The sequence below is a fragment of the Scomber japonicus genome, chromosome 18 (genome assembly GCF_027409825.1).
Source record: "Scomber japonicus isolate fScoJap1 chromosome 18, fScoJap1.pri, whole genome shotgun sequence".
Classification (NCBI taxonomy): Eukaryota; Metazoa; Chordata; class Actinopteri; order Scombriformes; family Scombridae; genus Scomber; species Scomber japonicus.
This window is the reverse complement of record NC_070595.1, coordinates 20697259-20709507: the sequence shown is the minus strand read 5'-3', so window position 1 is coordinate 20709507 and position 12249 is coordinate 20697259. Positions and strand designations below refer to the sequence as shown.

Sequence of the window (12249 nt, the reverse complement as noted above, 5' to 3'; positions counted from 1 at the left end):
AATCACACAGAACATGCATCACAGAGCTTGCTTCTCTTACTGTATGACTATGTTGCACATTATAATAACTTTATTTATATAGCACCTTTCAAAATCAAAGTTCACAAAGTGCTTTGACAGACAAGGCATGCAAGAGAGGAAAAATGGAATACAGTGGGAGATAAGGAGAATGCAAAAATATATAAAATAAATAAGACAAAGTAAAATAAGATTAAATAAACAATAAGCAAAATGAACAGACAAGCAGGTGACATCACATAAAAGCTAGTCTGTAGAAATTAGTTTTGAGTAGTGATTTAAAAGAAGATACTGAACGTGCAAGCCTTATTTCCTCGGGCAAGTTGTTCCAAAGTTGAGGAGCCCTGATGGCAAAAGCACGATCCCCTCTACATTTCAGCCTTGACTTTGGAACAACCAGAAAGGCTGCGGGCCGTTTCATAGGGAGTCAACATGTCAGTTATGTAGCTTGGAGCTAGACCCAGATGTGCTTTAAAAGTGATCAGTAAAATCTTAAAATCAATTGTAAAATGAACAGGGAGCCAATGAAGAGAAGCAAGGATTGGGGTGATGTGATGTCGTCTGTTAAAACCTGTTAGAAGCCTAACTGCTGCGTTCTGAACTAGTTGCAGGCGAGAGAGACATTTTTGAGGTAACCCAGAAAGGATAGAGTTGCAATAATCCAAACGGGAAAAAATGAAAGCATGAATAATTTTTTCCAGGTCAGTGTGGGTGAGCATCGGCTTGAGTTTGGAGATTGTTCTTAATTGTGAATAACAGGACTGGACAGTTTTTGTGATATGAGGAATAAAAACTTAATTCTGAGTCAAATAGGACTCCAAGATTTCTGGCAGTGGGCTTGATGTTCACGGACAGGGGACCAAGACTGATGGGATTTTTTGTATTTGGGGGATTGAACAGTATTATTTCTGTTTTGGAGTTGTTCAGCTGAAGGAAATGTTGTGCCATCCAACACTTTGACTCCTCTCCCCACATAGATAGGACAGTTTCTGAGGGTCGGGGAGATGAATAAAGTCAGGATATATATTTTATTTACTTCGTCAAAGAAAAACTCTCAAATCCTTATATTTCTTACAGTATAATGGGAAGTGAGATTCTGTCTCCACCTCTCTTTGATGAAAATCTTAACACAGCCTGGCCTCCTCTGGTATTCTGTTCTGGCTGTGACTGTTTCTGTGTTTCTATGCTTTACATATTAGTTGGAACAGATAAGAGTTACATATTGACAAGTTAGCTAAACCTGCTAACCCTTTTCTGCCGATCATTAAAAAATACTTTGGAGCTGTGAATAAAATGTGTCTTTGTCATCCTCATTTCCTTTCTCTCTTTAATTCCTGACAAAGCACAAGACTCCCACACCATTTATCCCTGTGTAATTCCTGCTGAGTGTGAAAATGAGAGAGCAATCTCCTGTCTGCAATAGAAAGACTACTGTTAACTACTGTAAAAAAAATAAATAAATACATAAATAAACTGTAAGTAGATGGACACTGAACTGACAACAGAAACACTGGATTTTAAAGTGTTAAAGGTAGATCATATTCTCATTGTCTATACTGACCCACTGATTTTTGCATGTGGTGCATCCAAACAAAACTAGATTCATCCTGATATATGATTTTCCATACTAATATGTCAAATATTATTGGTCCAAAACACATCAATCAGCTTACAGAATGGGAATTGAGCTGGAGAATCATCACACAAGCATGTTTGTCGGATCATAGCAACAAAGAAATGGATGCTGACGTGCGCTGAATGTCGCTATTTAGCTTTTGACAGAAGCATTCAGACAAACATGAGTAGATGGAGAAAGATGAAGCTGAAGTGCTACCATGATTAAACTGGAACTCTCTTCTACCATTTTCTAATAAACCCTAAAAGCATCCTGTATTATCCAAAACTGGCCCTGCATTATTTATCAACCACTTGATACAGTTGTATATTTGTGGCATTGTTGCGTCTTTTTTTTGTGCATTTATGTCAGCTTACCAGCTACACTGTATTGTTGTTCTACTGAGTCACTCAGATTAGCATAATGTTGGTAGCCTAACAAAAGCATTTAAAGAACAAATAAAGAAATGATACAGTCTGCCTCCATGATGTAAAGTGTGAATACCTAAAGCTTAATAAAATATGTAGAACCAACAGAAGTGCTGCTATTCTTTGGGCAGACTGGCTGAGATCAGAGCTTATATTTCCTAATAGTTTTATGGCACATATAACCAATTTCTGGATATGACATATATTCCTAATATTCATCCTGACATTTTGTGAGTTACCTTAAATTTCTCTCAAAAGACGAAAACTGCTAAATTTCTGTTTCATCTGCTTGAATCGAGTTCTTTCTGGATGTACCAATGTCTCGCTGAGAAAATGTAAAGAGTTTGTGCAGCCTCCTCCTTTGTGGTGTCATACTGACCTACAGCTCCATAATGAATTGGAGAAAAAAAAAATTGAGAAAAAAGTGACTGTGATAGGTAATTTCCTGCAAAGGTTCATGTTCTGGTGTTTAACTGATAGCACTGCCAAAAAATAACCTCTTGGATATTAAAAAAGAAGAAAAAAAGACAGATAATCTCTCTCCTATATACCTTTATACCCTGGGGTAACACACAGTCGGTATTGTCTGTCTGTAATGTATAGTATGATATATATCTGCAAAGAATCTATAAAATATCTGTTGCAAACAATGAAATTAGACACAGCTGGTGTTTAATTTGGTGTCTTTAATGACCGGTTTTATTCCATTTGTTTCTGTTGCCGGCTTCAGCCATATGGCTTTGCTCTGATGGAAAGCAGTTTCTATAATCTGTAGCCATTTGTTTATCCACACAATAATTGATGCCCTTCAATCTTGTCATTTTGTCAGATGCTGTATCACTCCAGGCTTGGTGCATTGAGTGCAATTGTAGATTAAAAATGCTCTAATTTCGAAAAACAACACTCTAAATGCCATTGGACTTCAATACCTCAGATGAACCCACTTTCATCCAAGTATGCCTTTAAAAAAACTATCCATGGAGGGAATCATTCATTCATTCATGACTATGCCATGTAGCAAATGAGCATGAATGAGCAGAAAAGGAGAACTAATGTAAAATATTGCTTAATATGCTGTGGTCAAACGATAAAGAGTTTTATCTGCCGGTCTGAAACAGCAAAATTATCCGATCCTGTCTCCCTTAGTTTTTGCTCAGGCAAGGAAATCTATCATGTTCAAACTGTCATATTAATTGGTTCTGCTTAACTGAGCCGGATCTGCAACATTTCCAGGATGTAAATTTTAGCCTTTGACTCTGACGTATTCAGGTGTGACTTCCAATTACGGTTGGCCATTCTGCGAGATTTCTGTGAGAGAACATGTATTTTTAGAGTCTTTTGGCATTGCAGGTTAATAAAACTGAAAGATGCAGAGATGAGCGAAACATTTTTTAACTATTAACTTATATGTTTATGGAGACTATGATGAAAACACTTGAAGAAATAGACTATAACACAAGAAAGGCCTTGATATCCTGCACATAAAAAAAACACTATATAATTGGTATGTTCTGTGTCAGGTAATAGTTTTCTGTCTGTGTTCCAACTTTCTAAATAAATGACACCGACAGTGGCGACTGGCGAGTGCCCTTTTTTTTTCTTTTTTCTTTTTTTAAATGGGTGTGTTTGCTGTTGCTGCAGCGCGGGGATCAGCACATCACAACTGCTTGTTTTTGCAGTGGTGACATCAATAACACAATATCGAGGGCAATTGTGATCAAATTGAATGAGTGTAGCCTGAAATGCTCTCATCAGCTCATCCAAAGGCAAATAAACAAAACAGGCAAAAAAAATGTAATAAGTAAATGATCTTTCAGAGGAGTGGCACCATTTCTTATTAGAGCACAGATGAACTATTACGTAAGAATATTATTTTTGGTTTGAGGTTTGTACTGTATCTTTATTTCTAGATTTCAGAGGAGAAATAAAAGTCTTTTTTAATAGACAGTAATGTTAAAACTACTGACAGTGATACTGAACTTGAAAACAGCTAAATGTTTTTGATAATTTGATTTGAGATAAGATTGCTTTCATTTTCTCCCCACACTTTAATACGGTTAAAAATAGACACATTTTCTAGCTCATATACACTGTTAAGGACTAATGATGCAGGGTGGTACAAATTTCCAAACATCCTCCACAGTTTTTTCTCGTCATCAACGCTTTACTTCATGATTTGTCCAAAGGGCATCTGGACACAGCTTCAGATCTCAGTGCTAGTGATGAGGGGAGAGAAGTACCTGGCTTGCCATCGACTGTTGGAAGTGCGACGGTCTTTAGGGGATATCAGGAAGAGAACAGGGAATAAGGTTTTGATCAGGACCAGCTGTCACTTCTGTCCTCAACTATTCTGTTGAAGCTCACAGTCCTGCAGAAGTGCAAGTATAATGGGTTTATTTAGAGTGGGAAGGCTGTGTTGTGTTTTAATTAGTCTAACTGTTGGATTTTTTTTTTTTGCTATTCAACAAATATTTTCATCACTGAGGGCGTTTTCACACCTGTCTTGTGTAATTTGATTGAATTGAACTCTACTGCGTTTTCCCACTTGGTGCGATTCATTTGGGCAGGTGTGAAAGCAGAACTCTCACTCAGGTGCAGACCAAACCAACCCGACTGAGACCTTGTTGGGCTCTCGATCCAACCCAAGCATTTTGGACTAAACCAGCTTCCGTAGCTAGCTGCAAGAGCTTTGTATTTTTAGCATGAATCGAGGGTCGACCTGTACAGGGGCGAAATACGTTGCCTTCTCCCCCTCGACAGATTAAAACAATATTTAAAAAATAATGTTTATATTATTTGGAGAATATTTGAAAGAACATTTTGTGTTTATGTAGGATCCCATCACTCGTAATAAGCTGACTGAGAAAATTACTTTTCAGAGCCTTTCAGTCAACATATCCCAGAGGGAGACCTCTCGAGAAAAAAATGCTGTCGTCTCGATGAAGCAAAGGTAGAGGCATGAAGCTGTGATACGTCACTGATTTTAATGGGGTGGAAATAACATTAGAAATACCTCACAGTTTGATGTAATACTATTGCACAACACCATAAACTACACCTTTCAAAAATGGGGATAAAATTGAAGCAACACCTCTCTGAAACAGTTTAAAAAGTGAACACTGCAGGATTTTGTATTAGACCGCTTTAGTTTTAGCTATAGCTGCACCTCCTGTAATAATCTGTCAACTGAGTGTATTTTGTAATTTAGTTTGGAGGACTTGCTGGATTTGAAAGTGATCGAAGGAGGAGGCACTGGATAAATGATTCCAGCAGGAACCATAAAAAGGAAATAAATGGATGGTGTGGTGTGGGAATAAATGTGTGAAGAATGTGAAGAATCCTAATAGGATAAAAGGATATGGGGAAGTAAAAGGTGTGAGTGAGGAGTTACAGTGCAAGGTGGATTTTGTCGCTAAACTTCATATCATATTTGAGCTTCATATCCAATATCTGAATTAAATAATTTGAAGACAGAAATGAATTAGCAAAACACAATAACTGTGTTGCTGCATCATGGCCATTTAAATCTGTATTTTAGTTTTTTATATATTTTTTTTGTTGACAGTTTCCATGATTCTCTCAATTGTCCTCATGCAGTCAACCTTAGTATACTCATAGTTCAAGAGGATTATATAACCATGGAAAAAAAATCACAATGTAATCTACAGTAGTGCTATTTACAACACTACAGATTCAGTGGATAGCTTCAAGGTAAAATCACCCCACGGATCCTTTCACTACACTCAGGTGGAAAGGTCAGATTCAGGTTTGCAAACAAACAAAAACAAACCCATCAGGATTTAAACACCCTATCATTACTGAACTGATCTCTCAGAATGGCAGCGTACTCCTGTTTTCCTCCTAAAAGTTGCACCTTAACCGTGACAAAACAATGCCTCCCACTCCATAACAGACCCAACAGGACTCTGTGCTCTGGCCTGTAGGCTTACGTTTATGTGTGCCAAACATGTACACATCCACTTGTTGGGAGCAGAGAAAAGAATGACTCATTTGACAGGCCATTTCTTTTTTTTCTCTTTCTCTCTTTCTCTCTCCACTTCCTAGTAAACCAATGACTTTGTTCTTTGTGCTGCTGTAATCACAAACATGTCACTCAGTAATGGGATTATTCATTGCAAACTGACCACAGTATCTCTTACTTCAAATGTCCTGACTGACTGCTGTTGATGAATAGCCACGATTGATATTTGCAGTGGGACCTCAAAGTAACACATCAGTACAATTACCATTCCTATTCCTTTCTATTGTCTACTTGCATCAATAGTTAAGGCACTGGTTTACTGAAAAATGTCATGAATATTTAGATGTTACTTAGAATATCCCTTGAAAACAGCTTTAAAAAACTTTCTTTTTTATAAAACTAAAATAAAATGTTTCCTCTGCAAAATGCCAAATATGTCTACACTTCCACGACAGAAGGATTAACTAATTGTTTCTGAGTAAATACTGATAAAAATCAAAAAATCAAATATCTCTATAATTATATATATATATATTATTTTTTAGCAATTATTCAGAGGTTTGCCCACATCGCTGGCACTGTCTCCAAAAAGTGTTCTCTAAGGACTCAAGAGCTTATTATGAGTGGACTCCTTTAGAATAATTGATTGTATTTGACATGACATGGAGGAAGCTTGGCGGATTGATACTCTGCAACAGAGCCGTGATCAATCCAAATGAGAGACTGAGGGAGCTTTTCTTTCTGTGCCAGCGCTTATTAGAAAAAAGAAATATTTTCTCTGGAGAAAATCTATTCCTCAAGAAACAGCTTGGACCTATTAGTATCTGTGAATGTAAATTAGCGTGATCCTTCACCTCATCATGCCTCAAAATATTCCCTGTGCGCTAGTTTGACAGAGCATAATGAAACGTTAAGTTAAATGCCCAGGCATGTTTCGGTGCACTTTTGCGGTGGGCGTTTAGGCATGAAGAGTTGTGATTATCTGCGAAGATTAGTTTCTGTCTTAACAAACCAAAAAATTTGCTGTGATTTGTTATATTGCACAGTCTGAATAATGAATCAACCTTTAGAGACAACTGGGCATCCACCAGGTCTGGATTTCATGTGGAGTGGGTGTGAAATGGATTTCCTTCCTAAGTTAAAGTACATGACCACAATACAAATCCAGTTTTAAAGGTTGACTTCCTCTGTTATTATGTATTGGTCTAACTTGGGTAATGTTTTAGCTACACATAATTGATCTGATTTCAAGGGATTTTGTCATCCATTTAAAATGATAGAAAGGCAATAAAACTGCATAATTTTCCAAGGTAATGTTAATGATTTTTTAGTAGTAGTCTTTCTATATTATTTACTTCTGTATTCTGTATCTCTCAGTGCAACAAAGGTAATTATCTTCCATGCATAATGCGGCATGCTTGTTATTGTAAAGATCATTAAAAGTTACTCCATGCTCCAAGAATGATGCACCTTTGTTTTAACACTTCTATTTTCTATGTAAATAAAGCTTTGGACATGTGTGGAAAAAGCGAGAAGTTAATGTTATGTGGTGTGTTCTCGGTCTGAGGCAGTAAACAGCAGATGGTAAGCAGGGCCCCTTTCACGCTATGGATTTCATTTACCTACCCACCTGAATGACCCACGTTGAGCTCAGCAGCTGATACGGGAACAAAATATATAAATAAAAAGCGAGACTTAACTGTTTGCTCTTGTTTACTCCAGTTCCACTAGACTGCAAGGCCAGAGGAGTCATTTGCCATGCATGGAGAAATTAGCTTATTTATCAGCATTTTGATTTTCGTCCCGCCTCGCCGTCCCTCTGACATTTTAGACGTACATGATCCATGACTGATTCCCCATCAAAATAGAGCCTCGGTAATATAAAGTATTTGGCTTGTGCAGTTTCCATTGTTTTATAATTAACTATATGATGATTAGCACTGAGCCAGAGGAGGACAGTAGCTTGTTATGTGCATAAAGGTAACCTTGAACATTGTACATCTGTCCCGTCAATTGGATATGCTCCAAAGATGCACAGCACATTACCAGTGAGACACTGCACCTCATGTCCATACAGTGGGAAGTCAGTTGTTTCAAGGTGATTCACAGAGATGTAGTTGAGCTTTTTCTCTTTTTTTTAATCACAATACAAATGGTGTTGCACCCTTGGACCACCTACTGTACTGTACTTTGAAGTTGAGTTAAATGGCAGACAGATCTGAAGTCCTTGAAAGGTTACAAAAATCTTTAGCCATTCATTACTGTAAAGGAGGAAGTGTGGAAAGAAATAGAATATAATGAAAACTAATACTCTTTCTGGACACTATGCTATCTGTAGATATGTTTAATATCCCATTACAGGCCAAGAAGTAACCACAGTCCTATACTGTCAAGAGACAAACATAATCCGGAGGGAAATTACCCATCAGGAAGGCAATACTGTTACTGAGATGCAATTACCAGGCCACTTGTGAGATTTTCAGGCTTGTATCCATGTGTGTGTGTGTGCGTGTGTGTGTGTGTGTGTGAGGGTGGTCGATATGTGCATAACAGCTCTTATGTTTTGCAGAGTAAATTGGATTCTTTGCTGGAGAACAGTTCATTTAGAATATGTCCAAGATGCAAATGATTGATGTGACTATATCGTTACAACTGTAGGTTTGTGGTGCAAGGCAGCATAATAGAAAAAAAAAACTATTGCAGGGAGAAGGAAATAGCTTTTATCCCAGAATTATAGAAAATTTTGTGCACTAAATCTATGAGCCCCCGGATGGAATAATTTAGATTTAGATTTGCTGTTTATACATTAATTCCTGAGCAAACATTACTTAATTTGGGAAGGGGAAAAAAACAGTTTGTATGTTTGAATCCTGTTTCTCTTTACGTTATGTTATGAAGCTCCTGTGCTCATGTTTGTTAGTATATAAACGGCGTGTCACACAGAGGATTTAATGCACCAATTTAGCACTGAATCACATAGCCTACAAACAAAGAAAACAGCACGGATTGGAATTAACATCAGTGTAAACATTTGATAAGGATTTGCTTGAGGCGAATGCTATGCTTTATTATTGATACAAAAATAGAAACTGTAGAAACAAGACTTGCTTCTGTGCATGTGATATACTTGCATCTGCACTGTCGTATCCTACAACTCATTCTCACATTCAACATAATATTTGTGGCAATGGCAAATGGTCTCCTTTTGTCCCCGAGATAAATTTTTCAAGTTGGGGACATTTCTATTGTACTACAAATTATCACCTTGAATCTCATAATTAATCATGGCTGCCTTCAATGAATAGCCCCTAACCTTAAACGTAGTGTACAGAGGAGAAGAAAAGAGCTGCCTGCACCCATTGCAGGGAAGTGCATGTGCATAAGGAATAAAACTGCCTGCACGGAGAGTGAGCCTAGCATGCATAATAAATGTATGACAAAACAATACCCCAGGCACCCCAGTATTAATGATATGCAGCGAACTCATTATTAAAGTTCCAAAACAGCTCCTGGAGTAACACAGATGGAGTCAATTAAGCAATGAGCATACTTGCTTGCCTGCCGTTTCATCTTCTTTCTTTTATCTCTTCCATGTTACTCCATGGATGTAATTAGCTGTATGTTTCTCCTCACAACATAATGTCCAGTGATAATAACAGTTATTTTCACTTGTAATTTCAAATAATGTACTGCTTAATAAATGTACCAGATTTGCTCTCACCGTGTCCTTGGGTATTTAATTTGCACTGCAAGAGGTGTTGAGGATAATACCATGCTAAGATGCTTTTCTCTGCTGTTTGTGTTCCCAGAGACCTGATGCCTTCAACCCTGGAGGGGCAGATCACCATGGAGAAGACACCCAGCTACTTTGTGACTAACCATGCCCCAAAGCGTATCCACACCATGGCCAGGGACATCAAGCTTATTATTGTGGTGCGTAATCCTGTCACTAGAGCCATTTCAGACTATACACAGACTTTGTCCAAGAAACCTGAGATCCCAACCTTCGAGGTTCTGGCTTTTAAGAACCGGACGCTGGGTCTTATAGACGCTTCATGGAGTGCGTTGCGTATAGGAATATATGCACTCCACCTGGAGAGCTGGATGCAGTACTTCCCTCTCTCCCAAATGCACTTTGTCAGTGGAGAGAGGCTCATTGTGGATCCTGCAGGTGAGATGGCCAAAGTGCAGGACTTCTTGGGACTCAAACGCATCGTCACAGACAAACACTTTTATTTCAATAAAACAAAAGGATTTCCGTGTCTGAAAAAGCCAGAGGACAGCAGTACTCCCAGATGCCTCGGCAAGTCTAAAGGGAGAACTCACCCTAAAATTGACCCGGATGTGATTCGGCGGCTGCACAAGTTCTACAAACCCTTTAACATGATGTTCTACCAAATGACAGGCCAGAACTTTGAATGGGAGCTGGAGGAGGACAGTGAATCTCGAAGCTCTCAGGACTAGTAGACTGCGGCATGGCACAGCGCAGCCACACCACCAGCCTTCTCAATAAAACTACTATTGTCTCGCTTCATGTTCAGAGAGAGTGCTTGAGCACGCCAATCAATCATGGCTGTCTTTGCAGTGTCTGTATCCATTAGCAAAAGTTTACTGACATGCTTTTTTCCCCTTCAATACTAATGTTGTTGATGATGGCAAATCATTATTGTACATACTAAACATAAAATATATTTATATTTGTGAAAAGGAGATGATTTATCCTTGTTGTTTTTAAAGCATAGAGCTGATATAAAAAAAAATCATGTTGACTATGGCAATGCATGCGATTAGTTAAGTGTCCTTACCTCATGAGCCCTAAGGGTAAACTCTGCCTGTTTCTTTTCCCTTTACTTTCCTTGCAGTTTGTTGCCCTCACACCCACTCACCAGCATACAGTACAAAAAGATATTCTATTTCAATGGCTAAGGCCGTGAAGTGCTCTGTATTATTTCTTTCAACACTGTCCTGCTGCTTTGAAAAGAGAGAAAAGAGAAAAATGATAGACATATACAATAATCTTTTAACATGTGCTTATCTTTTAAGTTGTTCATGTTCTGAGTGGAGACAATCCTTTTTTCTTTTTTGCCAGTCTTAAGTTTACCAAAGTGTTAATGTACTCTGTGTCAGTATTCTGGTTGCTCTACACTCATTAATTGCACAGATATTTAATAGGAGAGCTGATGTACAGTGGCTATCATTCAATAATTGGATTGTTTCACTGCATAGTTGAACATTAGCATACTGATGACCACGCACTCAGATGTGGTGCAGTATCAGTGGTTTTGGTATAATTTGACAAATGAATCCATGTACTACAAATATATCGAGGGTTAGCTGTGCATCAAACGAATTTGCATCTTGACAATAACTATTTCCTGTTACCAAAAAACACCAAAAAAACATCAGTTAACTCTTCCAGTCCTCAACTCACTGCCTCATGACCCCCTTCTTGTCACAGTAATGCATGTCAATGAGGGTGAAGAACAACAACAGCGGAGGACCGAGCAGAATTTTGTTAACAAACATCTGCTGCCCTGCGATCTTCTGTCATTAGAGATTAATGGTTTGTTAAATAAGCTGCTGCTGCTGGAACAATGTCAATGTCAGAGAAAATTTGCTGTCAAGGAAAAGCTTCATACATGCCCAGGTAAATTACCAAGCCATTACTGTATGTGCTTAACTTGAATGAGCTGATGTCTGCCAGGGAAATGTGCTGTAACCAGAGGTTTACGTGTGATCAGCAGTGGTAACTGAGCGGATTCTTGTGTCAAAAATAACAGGGTTATTGCTGTGAAATGCTCCTTTCTTGAAATCCTTCTTCTTTACTTGTGCAATGAAATAACAAGAGTAACACCATCTTTTTCCTCATTATAATTTATTTTGCATAACTCGCTGTGCATCTGTCTGTTGTCTCTGGACTTTTCAACAGTTGAGACAATCAATACAGTCAATGAGTCAATAAATACAGTCTGCTACACATCAATGGTTGCTACAGCTATGATGCATTGCTCTGTTAATCCTCCCTGTTCTCTGGCCATGGATGGCTGGATTGGTTCACTCTCTGCAGACCTCTCTGTCACCCTGGGGAGGCCGGCACCAGCAGCTACTTACACAGAGCAATTGATTCAATCAAAGTAAGCACTATACTGCCCTTTGTAGTGCCAAGCCTGAACACTTACCTCTGGGTCTCACTATCCCAGAGTCAC

The 12249-nt window shown here is 38.4% G+C and overlaps 1 protein-coding gene across 1 annotated transcript in view; it reads left to right on the top strand.

The window, feature by feature from the left end:
• hs3st4 (heparan sulfate (glucosamine) 3-O-sulfotransferase 4) overlaps positions 1-10507 on the top strand; it is a 77758-nt gene extending 67251 nt beyond the window's left edge. The window contains exon 2 of the mRNA XM_053338356.1: positions 9853-10507. Coding sequence (XP_053194331.1) covers positions 9853-10507 — 655 coding nt within the window. The remainder of the gene's footprint in view (positions 1-9852) is intronic.
• Positions 10508-12249: the final 1742 nt, after the last annotated feature.